Here is a 17,881-nt window from a genome sequence, read left to right as displayed (position 1 = left end):
ACTAATGGTCTGCCTCAGTATTAGACGGCTTCCTATGTTCCACTGAAGATGTGCATGCAACTTGGCTTTAACATTGTAAGGGGAAGTCACTCCCTCATCCAGCCATGAGTACATGAGCTTTCATGACATCTGGTGCCCATGCATGTCACCACAAAAAGAGATATAAGACTTCCCCCCTGTAGTTATTGCACCAGCAACACGGTAAGCAGATGCGAAAGCAATGTATGCATCTACTTTCGCGATTGGCGATTTTAAAAACCACCCTTACTGAAATCCTCTTAAGCTGGATAAAGTGATGCCAAATTGTAGCCATTGGAAGCAGCAAGCCTTGTCTTTTTCAGGGACTTTTCTCTATATAGGAGACACTCAGTGGCTTTTGCCCATTGCGAAAAGCAAAGCACAGTATGTTGGGTGAGCTGTATCAAGGTTAAAATACCAAGTCCTCAATGTTGAATGTCCTGCCTACTCTGAAAGTCTCCTATGTGAGCAGGCATCCCATTCACTTCAGTGGATAGGGCGTCTCTGTCAGTGCAGAGTTCCTCCATTAAACTGAATTGGGATGAGCTTTTTGGTGGTTGCATTGGAGCTCCAGGCCCTGTAAGATATTATCATGAAAAACTGTACACACACAAACACACACACAAATCTAATTTGAACCAAGTAAAGTTGTTAAGAGCATACACATTTTTAGGATTACAAAAAAAGGTTTTGTGAACACTTGCTCTCCTATCATACAACATGATTCAGGCCCATGATAAATACACACTTTAATACTGCCAGTATATCACTAAAATCCATGAACAATATGGAAACGTTTGGCCACAATCTAGAAAAAAACACTTGATAAGCTTTTGAATTTCATCCTCTTCCCCCCCCCCCTCGGGAGCAGGAAAAAAGCCTCTTGGACTGGTCCAAGACACAGCCAAATAACAAAATTATGGCCGCATTCCAGATACAGAAGCTAACCAGCTCGGCAACTGAATTTTGCTCCAACGCTGATGGTTGGGACAGTGTCTTTCACTGCACCTGAGACTAGTGGGCTAGTTTAGGAGTGCAGGGCAGGCCATGTGCTAATCACAGAATTGTAGAATTCGGAAGGACCCCAAGGGTCTTCTAGTCCAACAGCCTGCAGTGCAGGAATCTCAGCTAAAGCATCCATCCAACCTCTGCTTAAAAACCTCCGAGGATGGAGAGTCCACCAGTTTCTGAGGGAGACTGTTCAACTTTCGAACAGCTTACACTGTCCTAAAGATCTTCCTGATCTTTGGTTGGAATCTCTAACTTCTCTTCTAACACCTCACTGCTGCTCACCACCCTGACCCCCCCCCCCCAGCATCTGCTGCCTGAGGCAACTGCCTGGCTCTATCTACTGGTTGAGCAGGCCCACCATGGCTCTGAGGAACGAAACATCTTTTGGAACTTGGGATAGCTTCAAAATCAGATTGCAGTGCAGTGTGAGAGGACGCTGTACAATGGGAGAAAAGTCAAAAGTCTCAGGGTGCAATACTTCAGATTAAGGAATTATAGATTGTGGCAGATGCAGGGGCGGAGGAAGGGGGTGTGATGGGTGTGGGCCGCCCCAGGTGTCACCACTGAGGGGGGTGACAAAATGCCGGGCGGCACTCACTACAGGGCCTGCAGCATGCCCGAGCCACAAGTCTCTCCTGGGCTCTGTCCAAATGGTCCACCCGCTGCCTCCCCCCAGCTGTGGGGCGGCTGAGTGGGAGGAGGCACGTAGACTCAGGAGGCCCCGCGATGCACCCTGACCCTATGGGCAGCTCGCCCCGCTGCCCCAGGTATCTGAGTGGCTTCCTCCACCGCTGGGCAGATGGCAAGCTATGTGCCACTAAAAGGCTGTACTGGAATATACTCTGTCTTTCAGCAAGAGTTAATTTAGTATCACCTTGTATGTTACTGGCTTAAATAGAAACAAAAAGCAGCTGTGTAGAATACCGGGCTAAATTCAGCAAACATTAATCATGGCCAAGTAAGTCCCATTGAAACCAGTGGAGCTTAAATAGATTGCATGAATGCACCAATAAAACAGCCACATTCTGATATGCCTTTCCTCTGATATTTGACATGACGAATTTGCAAGATTCTGCCCATTACCCTTAATCTGCATTTTAACTTTTCAATATAGTTTCTCTATAATAGTACAAGATTCAAACACAGCTGTACCTTCTTCTTTTTTAAAAAAATATAAAACAAAAGGATGGCATTTGGTCTGAGGAAAGAAAACTCTGAAAATATTGGTTATGGTTAAAACCCCATTTCACACACCAATCCAACCAGAGAAAACCGAACAGTGTGCATTTAATGATTCCAAAACTTACTTAGATGGAAACCTTACCAAGTTACCGTATATGTGCAGGTGAGGGACAGGGGTCTTGCTCACAGCAGGAATGCTGCAACAGGTTGCCTGGCAGAACAATCAAGCTGCATTCAAAACTTTAAAAAACAGCTTGCCTCTTCAGCTGTGCAAGTAGCAGCAGTTTAAAACTCCCTTGTGCACACCTTTAAAATTGCAACTTTAACCGATATAAAAAATAAAATCAGCTGCCTAGATAAACATTATTCTGGCCCAAATCTAATGACATTATTAATTCTATAAATGGCTTATTTGGTGTGTCCAAAAAGCTGCATGGTGACTCCAGGGGGCTCGGATTAACCTTGGAGTAAATTGAAAAGATCCTGGTATCTGTGTATACTGCTAATGGCAGTATGCTCCATTCATGGCATCATTTGCTGCTAGGATGGTACTTAGCTGTACCAATGACTGAGCTACCTAAGCATCCTTTAAATGCACAAATCCTTGCATACTAAGGGCATATAGGCCCTTAAGAGTAAAGACCTTAAGGGCAGGGACACCAAACTTGTTCTCTGCATCTTGCACCGGTTGGACTGTCTGCACCCATAATCCATCTGCCCATACACCAAGTCTTAGATCTTCAGCTCTTCTCTAAGTGCCCCTGTGATCTGGAGTGAAGTGAGTGGCAGGGAGGGAGGGAGACTTTTTGGTGGTGGTGACCTGCCTGTGGAATGGCCTCTGGGGGAAATCTCGCTTGCTCATGCTGCTATCGTTATTGTGATGCCATATGAAAACCCCTGCCCAGGTTTCTTCAGCTTTGCAATCTTTAACTCTTTTAAGCCATTTGAATCTCTATTTGACTGGAGGTTTGTTTTATTATCATTCTATTGTGTTTACTATTGTATTTTTATTTTCCTTTTAAGCTGCCCTGGGCAAAGTATGGTAGACCAGTCAATAGCTGGAAAGCAGTCTGCCGGCTGCTAAAGACTTTTGCTCTAGATGGCCAATTCCTGACCCAAAGAGAGCTCTTTTGGCTTTTAATAGCTGCTGAGAAATTACATTAGAACCTGGCCAAATGTTCCCTGACCACATGACTATTAAATTCACAAGAGCACCTTTCAACGCTGTTGCTACCAGTTATGAGTGTCTTTCTTTCTGACATGAGACCATTGATTTGAGTAACTCAATACTGTTGCAATGATTCTAGCACCCAACTCATCATTACATTTACTTATAGGTGAATTTCATTGCCACCCTATAAAATTGTCTGCACATGGCAACCTGTGTCGTAAATACTTACTGCATGACTATCATTGTGGGTTTCTGTGTTCTAATCTAACTTGAATGTGCACAGCTGCCACTTAGTCTTACAAATAGATCCTGCAAATACACAACACATATAAATACATTAATATCCATACACATTTATACATAACACAGCACTACGAATATTAAGGGATGCAGTGCCTACTCTATAATAACTGTCTCTTGTTATTAAGATACAGCTAAAGAATAAATGCTATTATATATATATATACATACACACACTCTCTCTCCTTTAAAAGTTGATGGCAGTAGAAGAACAGCTCAGGTCTATTCCTGAGTTATTTTCGATTTATACAGCTGAACCAGTCCCATGGTAGAGTATAAACAGCAAAATGGAGTAACACCCAGAAGTCTATTAATGCAATTGCTGTATGTACTGAAGTTTCCTTTTGATGAATCCTAGCAACAGTTGGTTCTTCTTCATAGAGGATATTCATAGCCTTAATTCAGAATTTAGGAGGCTTTTATCACATACGCAAACATGAGCTGGATAACTGTTAATGAAAATCCCCAACATTGGCTTGAGCTTACTTTGTCCTTTATGGAAAGTTCATTTTCTTTAGATGTAGGTTCACTGGGATTTCATAAAGGCAAGGGAGAACCAATTGTCAGTCCACCATCTCTCTTGGCTAAAAGCCATGGACAATGTAAGTACGTTCTCTTTACCAGTTTGTCTATTACCACTAATGGTCTTGAGAACACAGGCCTTTCCTCAAGCTCACATCATCCAATCCAATTTCCCCAGTTCTTCCTTTTCCTTTCTCGCCTTTGAAAATAACCTGGGGGAGAAAAATATTTATTTATTTATTTAATTTACATACCACCCGATACCCGGGGGTCTCGGGTTGGGGGGGGGTTCACAAAATAAAATCAAGATATATAACCACAAAATACATAAAAAACACAACAACCCAATAGCCCCCACTATTGTGAACTGTAAGTTTATTGTATGAACCGAACTGTAGCACAGCTATCATCCCAGTGTAGGAAAATGTGTGTATTGGTGAAAGACAAGAGGTTATTTTACCATGAACACATAGGTTAGACTGCATCACCTGTATTCTGACAGTAAAATGAACTCTCAAGTCACACTTTATGTGTGATATTGATGAGCCTAAGAAAACGTATGCCAAGAAAAATATGACTTCTATAGCATTTTCTTAGAAGCTGCCTCTGGTAGAGATAGATCAGCACCACTTTGATAATCAGAAAAGGTCCCAGTGGCGTAGCGTGGGGGGTGCAGGGGGGGCCGGCTGCACCGGGCGCAACATCTGGGGGTTAGGGTTAGGGGGCGCAAATTACTTGCCTTGCCCCGGGTGCTGACAACCCACGCTACGCCACTGAAAGGTCCTCCTGATCATGCCACATCCTGCAGAAATACATCACATGACCATATGGAGAAGGGCCTTCTTGGTGGTGTCTAGAGTGGACTTTCCTCAAATGTCAAATCCAGTATGCCTATGAATACCAGCTGCTCAGAATCCTAAGTGCAGAAAATGCTGTTGTACTTGTAGCAGGGCTGCCATATGTCTGGGGCAAATATGGGTTTTGAGTGTTGGAAATAGCATCCGGGCAGAATTCCCAAAAATTGGTTAAAATCTTATGGAAAACCCAGTCATATGGCAACCCATGTTGGAAGTGTTGGGGGTTTTTTTGGCAAATTTCCATAAAAATAGCTCCAAAACTTCATTTATTTATTTTTTTGGGAGATTTTGCATAGAAAGCTCAACAAAAAAGTCAAAAATTTTGCCTCCCCTCCGAAGAAGAAGAAGAAGCAGCTCAACAACCAGCTTATATGCCAACCCTAGGCATCAGGTTGGCTACTCAAAGAAGAAAATGCTGGATTAGATTACCTTTGGCTTGATGAAGCAGGTGTCAACGGTGTTTGCATTTCACCAATTCACCAAGGTTTATTTTATGGCCAGTTTTGCTGCTTCATGCATGTTGCGGTTTGTGTGTGCATGCATCTATGCACACACAAATTTGATTTGTTTTATCATGTCGCAAACCACCCTGCTGTTGTTGTAACTGAAGGTGGTATATTAAGAAATCAATAAAATAATAAGGGTAAAATCTAACCATGACTCCAGTTCTGATCATCTGTCTTCTCAATGCATCTGGCTCAAACACTCCAAAGACACTGATACAATCCCTGCTCTTACAGAAACCATGAGAACTGCCACCATCTTCATAGCTCATGCAACCTGAGTTTGGTCTTAACTATGACAATGCCTCTTGTTTAATGGCAACAGTGAAGGGAGACATTCTATTTCAGGGAGATCTCCACTTCCTGCCAACATGGCTTTCTCCCAACAGCGAGGAAGTTGATGACTGCTTTTGAAGTACAACAGGAATGCTGTCATCTATGGTAATTAGGAGAGACTGGATAACACATGGGCCACAGGCAGCCATGTGCTCTTGTTATAATCTAATATTTTTTTAGCTCCACGTGATCACAAAGATGAAAGTAACAAAAGGGTCTGAAACACCACAACACTAAAAGAGAACCCCGAATTACTTAAAAGCACAGGCACACCAACAAACCACTGTTTATTGCAGCATGAATGTATGATATGGCTGAGTTCTCCCTCTTCTGCCTTTCTTCTCCTCTTGCATACCTGGCTATGGAGGAGACATTGTGGTTTGTTAAGCCACAGTCTCCTGTAGCCAAACTGGGAATGGCAATTATTCTATGTCTGGGAAGGAAAGCTTAATTTTTAACTTTTTATATTATTATTAACCATACCCAGGAATCTCAGGGATTCAAACCCAGTAGCCACATTTTACAACATAATAGTTTAACCCATGTGGAGTTTAATAAAGAATAATATCATTCTCAAGAACTCCCTTTTTCATGCACCCGAGAATGATACTCACACTCTTGATGCCAGATCCTTGCAGACTTATTTGTGTTTGCCTCCAGCCATGACCACCATTCCTTCCCCAAACCGCTGGTCCGTGAGCCCCTGCCTTTCTCACAAAGACTTGAAGTAAACCAGAATGGATCCCAGACACTTTATGCCTGAAGGACAGACACAGATCCCCAAAGTGACCTAAATGGCCAAGAGGAAGGACCAAGCGTGCAACGTGTCCCGATTTTCCTTTGGGTTCAGAGACAGATAAATACTGTCCTCCTATAATAATAGAGAGAGAGAAAGAAAGAAAATGTTTGACTCAAAATGCTCATAGTCATCAAGCTTAAACTAAAGCACAAGTTGAAAACTTCAGGCTTTGGGGCCAAATGTGGCCATCTAGGAATCTCTGTCTGGTGCTCTGAACAGGTCACAACCCCTCACTGGAAATGCTTTGCACTCTGAGCGTTTTAACCTGGCTGGAAGGTTGTAGTCTGATTATCCCAGCATAATGTAACCAGCAAAAAAGGTAGTGTAAGTCAAATTCCTTCTGAATGGAGTTTGGAATAGGAGTAACGCTGTGGGTTAAACCACAGAGCCTAGGACTTGCTGATCAGAAGGTCGGCGTTTTGAATCCCCGCGACGGGGTGAGCTCCCGTTGCTCGGTCCCTGCTCCTGCCAACCTAGCAGTTCGAAAGCAGGTCAAAGTGCAAGTAGATAAATAGGTACCGCTCCGGTGGAAAGGTAAACGGTGTTTCCGTGCACTGCTCTGGTTCGCCAGAAGCGGCTTAGTCCTGCTGGCCACATGACCGGGAAGATGTACGCTGGCTTCCTTGGCCAATAAAGTGAGATGAGCGCCCCAACCCCAGAGTCGGTCATGACTGGACCTAATGGTCAGGGGTCATTTTACCTTTTTAACTTACCCTAGTGTGACACATGTCAACAGACCTTATGCCGGCTTTCTATAATTCTTTAGTTCTCTTGCTGCACAAATAAAGAGCAGCAGCAACAGAACAGTGTTAATAATAAGACTTACTAGACAATCCTCCCTTGCTTAACTCAGATTGTTCACTGATAAGTTGTTTGGATGTATGGCCTGAACTTACTGTCTACAACTCATCATGGGAGATTCCCTTAGTTCTCTAAGACTTGCTCCCTAGTAAATGTGCATATGATTACAGCCTTGGATTCCCACCCATTATTTTTTTTAAAAAAAGCATGTCCATATTTGTTAAAATTGCACCAAACCCAATAAACATGGAATAAGACCCCAGTACTCCCTAGTGTCCATTCCCTTGCTGCCAAGCATGTGGGATTCATCTGAAGTCATTCATGCACCTCTTCCTCTCTGGGATATTATCTGTTCAAAAGTCATCAGCTGCTAAATGAAAACCAGAAGACTGGCACCATTCAGAAGAGCCAAAATCAAAAAGCATGTAGTATCAATCACTTATTTCATGGGGCCTTTTCATGCAAGAAGTCAAAACTCTGCTGAATGAGACTTCGTGCCACATAAACATTAATGTGGATTTCTTTATTTTGATCTCATTTTATTAAGTGTTTCAAAGCTGGGGGTGGAGTTCATGACAGGATACATAGTTTTTATATGAAAGTGGTAATAGAAAAAACAATCAAACATACAAAACAATTGCCCTGATCCAACAAGAGAGATCCATGCATGTAAGCAAGTCTTATACATACACATGCAGAGTTTCAGTAGAGATGTCTATCTCAAAGAATATCCTATTTTGAAACATGATACTCTTTTAAGCATTATTGAACTGGCTAGATGTGTCCTGTATGTCAGAGACACCAGTTACTGTGAATGTCTAGCTGCTTGTAGCAACAGATAGATGAGAGACCCACATGTTTCTGGGCTTAAATATCCTGAGTATTAACTTAGGAGAAATGCACACTAAAATTGTGGTGAATTGTCATAAGGAAATTCCATGAAATGTGGTAAAGCAAATTTAAGACTAGAAAAAAATGAGAAACTGAGAGAAAAAGAAATTGACACCTGTCAATTCCTACTAAAGAATCCCCCCAAAATAACCTGGAATCGGCCCCACACATTATCTCCTCTCCATAAAATCTTTAAGTCTGGAGTAGAAAATTACCTAACTACACAACTGTGTGGCTGTTCAGATTGCTTGTTTCTTGCCCCTCAGACTTTGGTGATAAAATAGGCTTCAACTAAATCACGTCAAAGTGCAAGTAGATAAATAGGTACCGCTCCGGCGGGAAGGTAAACGGCGTTTCCGTGTGCTGCTCTGGTTCGCCAGAAGCGGCGTAGTCATGCTGGCCACATGACCCGGAAGCTGGACGCTGGCTCCCTCGGCCAATAAAGCAAGATGAGCACCGCAACCCCAGAGTCATCCATGACTGGACCTAATGGTCAGGGGTCCCTTTATCTTTACCTAAATCCAAGGAAATCAAGCAATACCTGAGGCATCTTTCACAGGTTCCCAGTGCAAATCATCGTCTTTCTCCTTCATCCACCCGCACAGACCACCGTCAAAGTTACAGCTGTGAACCAGAACACCTGCAGATCAAATGTCAAGAAAATAGTGTAAGGTCTTGATTGTTGGAGCTGGTGAAATTTTCAGCCTAAAGCTGGTTGTTTAGAATGTATAGCCAATGTTGGGGTGGGCTGCAGGGGAAAGGGAGATGGGATGGGATGTTTACTGGTTTCCTGTTTCCTTGTACTGTTGTTTCTTTCTTGGAGTTGCTCTCTGCTTCTCACAGAGACAAGATGTATATTTGCATGCTCTCTGCACAGCTTAGTAATAAAGCTTAGCAATGTAGCCATACCTGCCTCATCCTTTCGTTGCGGACTCTGGGTGTTTACTACTCTGTTGGGCTCAAGCCAAGATGAGCTGTATCAGCTCGGAGGACCGGAGCTGAATTTAACTAACAATCTGGACAAAAGAGCTGAGGACTGCAGGGGCACCAGACTGGGAGACAAGTCATGATCAGGGCTCAGAGCTTAAAGTAAACGAATCTGAAGGGTGGTGTGTCTCAGCGCCAGATTGTAGGCCAGTTGACTCAAGGATCGCATTGCAAATGAAATGAGGGAAAAAGGTGCATGCACACACCATAAGCCAACAAGAAACACAATTAAAAGAAGATGTGAGAACTGTGGCGGCCACCTGGATCATCGTTCGCTTCGTCGTCATCAGCACTAATCCCTCTTTCAATTTCAAATGTTTCAAAGAGATTATTGCTCACTCCAGGCTGGCGTGGAACTGGGAGAAGGGGAAAAAAGGAAGCTATTTAGAAGGAATGAATGCAGTAGATAAGGAAGTAGGCCACTGAGTAATTCCAACTTTAACATTAAATAAATAAGGAGAGAATGCTTTGTGCTCCTGGAAAATTCAATCTATTTAATCGCCTTTCATATGTGGATTTATAGCCCCCACTCAACAACTTATACAGTAACGTTTATCTGGTTTCTGTCAAAGGTAAGTTGAAAAAGCTCAACGACGTTTTGAACTTAGCAGACTTTGCCGCATAAAAAACTTCTCCTCCTTTCCTATCCCTGACATAGCAATTGTTATCGTGGCAGCATTTCAAAACACAGAGATGCTGCTACTGCAATGCAACCTTTCTAGAGTGGTGGCATCTTAGAAAAAGTAATCAATTTTGTCATGAGCCTTTTGCAGACAAGACCCACTTTCAAATCCAGTAGGTACACATGATTACCAGGTGTGCAGAAATCATGTGAAATGCCTGCATTCTGCTGGCTTGTATCCAACTAGTTGTGTGCAGGATCTAGTTGCAAGAATCATAGGAAGTTTCCCTGTCAGACCACTGGACATATCAGGATTGTCTACACTGACTAGGTGTAGCTCTCTGGGGTTTCAGGCATCCTGGGGCACCCCCAGCCCTACCCATAGATTCTAAGGATCAAACCAGAGGCCGTCCGCATTCAAGGGTTTACCACTAAGCTACGGCTCTTCCCTCACATAAACAAGTCAGGTGTGTATTGGTTGACCAAGGCAAAGCGGAGGATGCTCTCCACTTCAACACAATCCCCAAAGGAAGAGCCTGCTTTAAACTACTCCTTGTTGAAACTGACCAACCCCCTGCAATGCAGGAATCTCAACATGCGGTCCCTCAGCCACTTTGAAGCCATCCTGGACCCTGCTTAGCTTTGCAATTGTGCTAGCAGTTTTATTGCCCCACTGGATGCAATCTTAACTGGTTAAAACCTTTAACTAGGGAGAAGAAACGTGGTCAAATGCCTTTTTGTGTATGTGAATTCTGACTGAAGGAATGTTGCAAAGGATACTACTTGAGATATGCCTTTCATAGAATATACTCTGCACATGAGCCCAGTATACCTGAAGGAGCGTCTCCAGCCCCATCGTTCTGCCAGGACGCTGAGGTCCTGCGCCGAGGGCCTTCTAGCGGTTCCCTCATTGCAAGAAGCAAAGCTACAGGGAACCAGACAGAGGGCCTTCTCGGTAGTGGTGCTTGCCTTGTGGAATGCCCTCCCACCAGATGTCAAAGAGATAACCAACTAGCTGACATTCAGAAGACATCTGAAGGCAGCCCTGTTCAGGGAAGTTTTTAATGTGTGACATTTTAGTGTATTTTTTGTCTTTGTTGGAAGCCGCCCAGAGTGGCTGGGGAAATCCAGCCACATGGGCATGGTACAAATAATTTATTATTATTATTATTATTATTATTATTATTATTATTATTATTATTATTATTATTATATTGTTGCTATGTATCTTGAGTGGATATAACAGGGTAAAGAACCAATAAAGTTATTTCTTGCACATCTTCAAAGAAATGAGTTATGTACCAGAAGATTTACTGTGACCGCTGTACAGTGGTATATCGAGTTACAAATACCTCAGGTTACAAACACTTCAGGTTACAGACTCTGCTAATCCAGAAGTAGTACTTCGCATTAAGAACTTTACCTCAGGATGAGAATAGAAATCGCGTAGTGTCAGCAGCGGGAGGCCCCATTACCTAAAGTGGTACCTCAGGTTAAGAACAGTTTCCGGTTAAGAACAGACCGCCAGAACGAATTAAGTTCATAACCAGAGGCACCACTGTATAATCATAGATATCTAGCCATATTGTTTTAATTTTTTTAAACTATTCTATATGACATCTGAATGCCATTTTATCCCCTTATTATCTCTGCACAGCATGTTTGGCTTTCAAAATAAGGTTGACAAATAAACAATAGAGCCATTGTATTTATACAAGTTAGCCTTCATTTAATAAAAGCTTTCATTGCCCTTCATTTTTTTAGCTCTTTCCTCCCTTAGACACATTTTTGTTAAAACTGAAGGCAGAACTAATTCATCTGAACACACAACTCTAACTTTGCAACAAATAAGGATGGATGGGGAATCCTGTGACAGATCTCCCAATATATGCACAATTCATATAAATTAAAAGTAGGTGACAAAAATCCTATTTCCTAATTCCCATTTATTTCAACCTATTATGTTCATTAAATGTAATTTTGATGTTTTCTGCATTCTTTGGCAGAAGGGTGGAGTTGTGGTGGAAATGCTTGGCTTGCTAGGGCAGCATATTAATTCCAAAAAATTAACAAAAAGTAAATAAAGATCTCTAGAAAACAGGAGTGCCAAGAGGAGGGAGTGGGAACAGAATATTTTGAAGGGCTAATTAAAACCAATTTTTCACTCTGCCTTTTAATCTTGAATGCTTTTATCTATTTGCCAGTGGCTGAATTTGGTTGGGAAAGAGTTGCATTGTGGTAAGCCATGATTAAGGGTCTCGGTTTCAAGTTGATTCAACGGGGCAAAAAGAAGCTTACTCAATGCTGTCAGAAAACCTGAGCACTAAATATCAGCCATGAGATTAAAGAGATTGTTAAATTAGGACTTTCTTGAGAGAGAGGATGCAGAAAAGGAAACACAACCACCCTATGAGCTAATAGAAAACTCATTCTCGACTGCTGATCCTTACGTACTCAAAACTGCCATCTGCACACAAGGAGGAGATATCAGCAGGTCTCAGGAAAATGGCAATACTGAAAATCTTTAAGACAACACAAAAGCTTGGTGAGTGGGATTAGTAGGCATGGAATGCTCATTGAATTTAGAATTCAAAGTCCTGATTTTGACCCCTAAAGACTTAAATGGCTCAGGACTGCAGTACCTCAAGGACCGCCTCTCCCCATATGAATTGATTGGATCCTACAATCATCATCTGAGGTCCTCCTTCATGTGCCCCCTCCACAAGAGTTCCAGTGTGTAGCACATGAGAACAGGCCTTTTCTGTGGTGGCTCCCTGTCTGTGGAATCCCTGTCTGTGGAACGATGCCTTATGAGGAACGGCTAAGGGAGCTGGGCATGTTTAGCCTGGAGAAGAGGAGGTTAAGGGGTGATATGATAGCCATGTTCTAATATATAAAAGGATGTCACATAGAGGAGGGGAAAAGGTTGTTTTCTGCTGCTCCAGAGAAGCGGACACGGAGCAATGGATCCAAACTACAAGAAAGAAGATTCCACCTAAACATTAGGAAGAACTTCCTGACAGTAAGAGCTGTTTGACAGTGGAATTTGCTGCCAAGGAGTGTGGTGGAGTCTCCTTCTTTGGAGGTCTTTAAGCAGAGGCTTGGCAACCATATGTCAGGAGTGCTCTGATGGTGTTTCCAGCTTGGCAGAGAGTTGGACTCGATGGCCCTTGTGGTCTATTCCAACTCTATGATTCTATGACTCTATGATTCTATGCTCTCCCTAGGGAGGCTTGCCTGGCACCTTCACTACATATCTTTAGGCGCCAGGCAAAAACATTCCTCTATATCCAGGCATTTGGCTGATTAAACAAACCATAGCCTTTTAAATGTGTTTGTGGGAGGTGGGTGTTATTGGTTGCTGTTGTTGTTAAGATATTATTTTGTATTTTCATTTTGTATTTTTATACTGTAAACCACCCTGTGATCTTCAGGTACACTAATAATAATAATAATAATAATAATAATAATAATAATAGTTGGCCAAGGACACATCTCAAATAAAACTCCCCAAACTGGTCCAGACTGAAGGCATGAAACTGAAAATGTAAAGGGGACAGAATCTAAAATCCTTCTTACAGAGATTATAACCAAATGAGTTATTTTATCTAACAATTTAGTAAGAAATTGTCTAGGCAAATGGGTTTTGAATACAGAAGAAAAGATTCCCATCACATGCCCTGCACAAATTTTCTGTCTAAACTAAGAGGGCACCTGTTTATGGTATCTTTAGATAAAGTTAATTACAGTGCTAAGTTTTGAGCTTATGTTGTACCTTCCTATTATTTAACGGTTATGATTTTTTTTAAAAAAAGATTTATGTGCTGCTAACAGGGTCCTCAAGGCAGTTTGTAGCAAAACATGATTATAGTATGAACATTAAACAAAAAAGAAAATCATAAAACCCGCCATTAGTCATCACCAATTAAAATAGCAAAAAACGACAAACAAAACTTTTTTAAAAATCAAATAAAAAGAGTTGCGCAGTTAACTTGCTCAAAAATACCTGCAGAAAAGTAGCTGCCTTTGATTGTCCTTCTGCTCAGGACAGATTCTGTGGGTTGGCTTTTTTCCCCTATTAGCCAACATGCTTTTATCCTGGACTACGTCATCGACTGTCAGGGACAAGAAGATCCCTGGCAATTGATGTGCCTTTATACAGTGTGCCTTTTAATTTCAAGCCACTTTGGGCGATAATCTTGTCAGAAAAGAAAGCAGGGTGTGAGCTGAATAAAAAATATTTTCTAGGGGGGAAATCACTGCTCTGAATTATTTTGGTCCAAATTACACAAAGAGTTAGCAGTTTATTTAAGTAGTTTGTTCAGGACTGGGCGCAATCCTTCTTGAACAAAAAGTAGCTGGAAGGGGGCGACTGTTCTGGAAAGTTTAACTTTCTCCTTTAATGCTACTTGGAAGTCGGTTGGCTCAGTTGGTTAGAGCATGGGGAGAGAGGGGGAGAGTGCCTTGCCAGGCAATATCCACCTAAAACTTAAATTTAAAGCTTTATTTCATTGTCCACGCTATTTTTCAAAATCTGCCCTCGAGTTAAGTTAATAAAAGGCAACATAAACTGGCCCTGGGCTCTCTGGAAAGAAAAAGGCCTCAGGGCAACCACCATAGGAATGCTTAACAAATCGTTAGCATCCAGAGCATGAAAGGAATCTTGTGTGCAGAACACACAGCTGTGCCTTTGCTTCCATGTAGTATATCAACTAAAGGATAGCATTTGGTTAATATTGCCTTGACTTGCATATATCTGTAACTCAGAATGTCAAGGCATGCATGCTGAGTACCTGACATTTCTGCAAGGATGATATGTGGTGTTTGCATGGCACACCTATCACCCTATACTCCTTACACCCATATGACTTCCTTAAGTACTGGGCAATTTCTTCCAAGTATCCTCTCTCACTTGCTCCTTTCTATGACAATTCCTCTTTTATGTAGGTACCCTCGGACTTAGAACCTGAAAAAGGACAAAATTCCAGCCAAACTGGGAAGATGGGCTGCTTTTTCAGAGGTGAACCATTAGAACAGGGGTAGGCAACCTAAGGCCCGTGGGCCGGATGCGGCCCAATTGCCTTCTCAGTCCGGGAATCAGTGTGTTTTTACATGAGTAGAATGTGTCCTTTTATTTAAAATGCACCTCTGGGTTATTTGTGGGGCCCGCCTGGTGTTTTTACATGAGTAGAAGGTGTGCTTTTATTCAAAATGCATCTCTGGGTTATTTTGGGGGCATAGGAATTCATTCATTCCCCCCCCCAAAAAAAATGGTCCAGCCCACCACATGGTCTGAGGGACAGTGGACCATCCCACAGCTGAAAAAGGTTGCTGACCCCTGCCTTAGAACCTGTGAGCACTCCATGCCATCATGCTACCCTGGCTGCCAATCACACTGTGGCTTTACTGCCACAAGCACATTACAATATACACCACTTGAATGGTCAGCCAGAGCGTTGAAAATACTTTTATCTGTACAAATGTACTTCTAACTTATTCTTTTACAGTGATACCTCAGGTTAAGAACTGAATTTGTTCCGGAGGTCCGTTCTTAACCTGAAACTGTTCTAAATCTGAGGTACCACTTTAGCTAATGGGGCCTCCCGCTGCCACTGCACTGCCGCCGTATGATTTTTGTTCTCATCCTGAAGCAAAGTTCTGTAACCTGAAGCGTCTGTAACCTGAGGTACAACTGTACTTGGATACATTAAACTGAAAGATGCTCACAACACAATATTCTTTTCCAAAAACAGACAGAAAGGAGACACTTTTTAATAATGCCAACAGAGAAGCAATATTTTGGTCACACTGCGAACAGTGCCTGCATGAGCACCCTTGAAATGAATGGGAATCACAGTATGGTTCCTCTTTATTTCAACAAGAATTGTACGTTCCCAGATTGTGACTTCATTTTCCTTAAACCCTTTGTCGTGTTTTGTTTCTTCCGTCCCAATTTATCAAGCCTTCATATCTGCAGCATGTACTTAAAAGGAACAGATATCAAACCAGATAGTCGTTTCAACAAGGGGAAGAGCTTAACATGCCTCAAACTGTGCTGCCGGGAGTTGCTGAAGCCAAGCCAAAATCACTCCCAAAGCCATTAAGGAATGCACTTGTCCATCTGCCATAAGATAACAAAACTCACAGACTATTTTGCTCAGCAATGCTCCTGTTTATGAGGCTGAAGAGCAAGACTTGTCCAAATACCAACCCCAAGCTCTATAATTAACCTCAGCCCTGGTGCTATAGATGAAACAGAGTGCTGGGTATTTCTTGGCAGGCATGCTGAAATGAGCAAGCCAGCAAGTGTCATCTGCGGCATGAAGTCAACTTGGCATAAAAGTAATGCAGTATCAATACAGCGCTCCGAAAGATACTTCCTCATACGAGGAGCATCTTCACAGCACCACGAGCTTTAAACGTGTCTGGTTTTGGTGGGCACATTCCATAAAGCAGGAATCAAAAGTTATTTTTAATTTGATTTTTGCAGTTGCTTAGCAATAAATACCGAGGGGATGACTCTGTGAATTCATGGATAAGAGCATTGTGCCACTTAAAAGCTTGCACTCGAAAATAGAAATGGAGCCAATAAAGTCACCGCTTTATCTATTTCGTGTCCCTCGTTTCATTCAGTCGTAAAGTGGAAGAAACTTTCCATAACACAGCAACCTGCTAGATTTGTTGCCTCCCAGATCTTGGGTTAAATGCTTTCATTAAAAAAAAGCATTTAACCAAAGTCACAGTTGATTTACCAGTTTTAGCTATGGCACAAGTCCCCCCCCCCCCCGGCCTTGAGTCACCAAAACTACAGTTATAGCTATGTACAGTTTTGTGTGTTGCATGAGACTTCTAATGTTTTCCATGTACAGAATGGCAAGGTTCATTTATAGAAAAAGATTCAGTGGTACTTACTAAAGACATCTCCTCGCGGTTTCTGAGGATCAATTGGTATCCTGTTGTCAACTGTGAATCCCTGCGGAGCTGTCGTTTCACTAGGAAAGTGCAGCGGCTCTTTAGTTGTGAGTTGTGGTGTTTTTGTCGTTGCAGGCTTAGGCGGAGTTGGAGGTGGCGTCGGGGGCCTTGTGACTGGTGGGAGTCTTGTCACAGGCTTCAAAGCTGGCCTTGTGGTCGCAGGCTTGGGTACAAACCTGGTAATTGGTTTGTGTGTCGGCCTCGTGGTTGGCTTTGGGCTGGGTCTCATTGTTGTCCTGAAAGGAGGCCTCGCTGTAGCTGGTGGATTAGGTGGTTTGATGGGATGCCTCACACCACCAGTTTCAGGTATCCTATTGGTCATGCCACCGGTGCCTTTAGGAAAGGTTGTATTTCCCTTAAAGACGGTATGTGGGCCAGATGGATCAATCATAACTTTGGGAATAGCTGGAGGAAAAAAACACATGGATGATGTTATCTCTCTATGAAAAGCACACTAAGGACACAACTGAAATATTCGGAACTTATGTTTGCTTCATGATTATATGAAAAGCATCGCATTACTCACAGCATTTGTTAATACCAGTTCCTTTCCTCCTCTCTTTTACTTTTGAAATAATATTGCTCATACACACCCTTTCATAATAATGAGAATAGTGTGCAAAGTTCAAGCTGTTCAATGGTCTCCAGACTTTATTCCCATGGACCACTTGAAAATTTCTGAGGATCTTGGTGGACCAGTTAATATTTCTTTTCTGCCTGTTGCAGCAATTGTAACACACTGTGCTAGCCACTGGTTTTTCATTATATTTTTACAGACATGCTGCAAACCACCCGAATGAAGTTTGTGGACCGCTGGTCAACCACAGACCACAGTATGGGACATGGTCTTTTCAAGGATGTGTTTGAAAACACCAAACTAATCTGACACAACCAACACACTCAAGAACC

General features: G+C 42.4%; 1 protein-coding gene across 5 annotated transcripts in view; it reads right to left on the bottom strand.

Annotated features, from left to right (window-relative positions):
- Window positions 1-749: 749 nt before the first annotated feature.
- The window catches only part of NPNT (nephronectin), a 64,748-nt gene continuing 47,616 nt past the window's right edge, over window positions 750-17,881 (bottom strand). For 4 of the 5 annotated variants that reach the window (XM_083459217.1, XM_083459218.1, XM_083459219.1 and 1 more), the window contains 5 exons: window positions 16,913-17,377; window positions 9,639-9,734; window positions 8,933-9,031; window positions 6,515-6,771; window positions 750-4,416 (listed from right to left, as the gene is read on the bottom strand). In XM_083459217.1, coding sequence (XP_083315343.1) covers window positions 4,321-4,416; window positions 6,515-6,771; window positions 8,933-9,031; window positions 9,639-9,734; window positions 16,913-17,377 — 1,013 coding nt within the window. In that variant the 3' untranslated portion in view covers window positions 750-4,320. Of the gene's footprint in view, window positions 4,417-6,514; window positions 6,772-8,531; window positions 8,683-8,906; window positions 9,032-9,638; window positions 9,735-16,912; window positions 17,378-17,881 lie in introns of those variants that run through there. The other variant, XM_083459221.1, reaches the window with a different exon arrangement.

Source organism: Podarcis liolepis, assembly GCF_965112155.1.
Source record: "Podarcis liolepis genome assembly, chromosome: 9".
Lineage (NCBI taxonomy): Eukaryota > Metazoa > Chordata > Lepidosauria > Squamata > Lacertidae > Podarcis > Podarcis liolepis.
The sequence above is the reverse complement of the archived record's forward strand: the minus strand, read 5'-3'. Positions and strand labels throughout refer to the sequence as shown.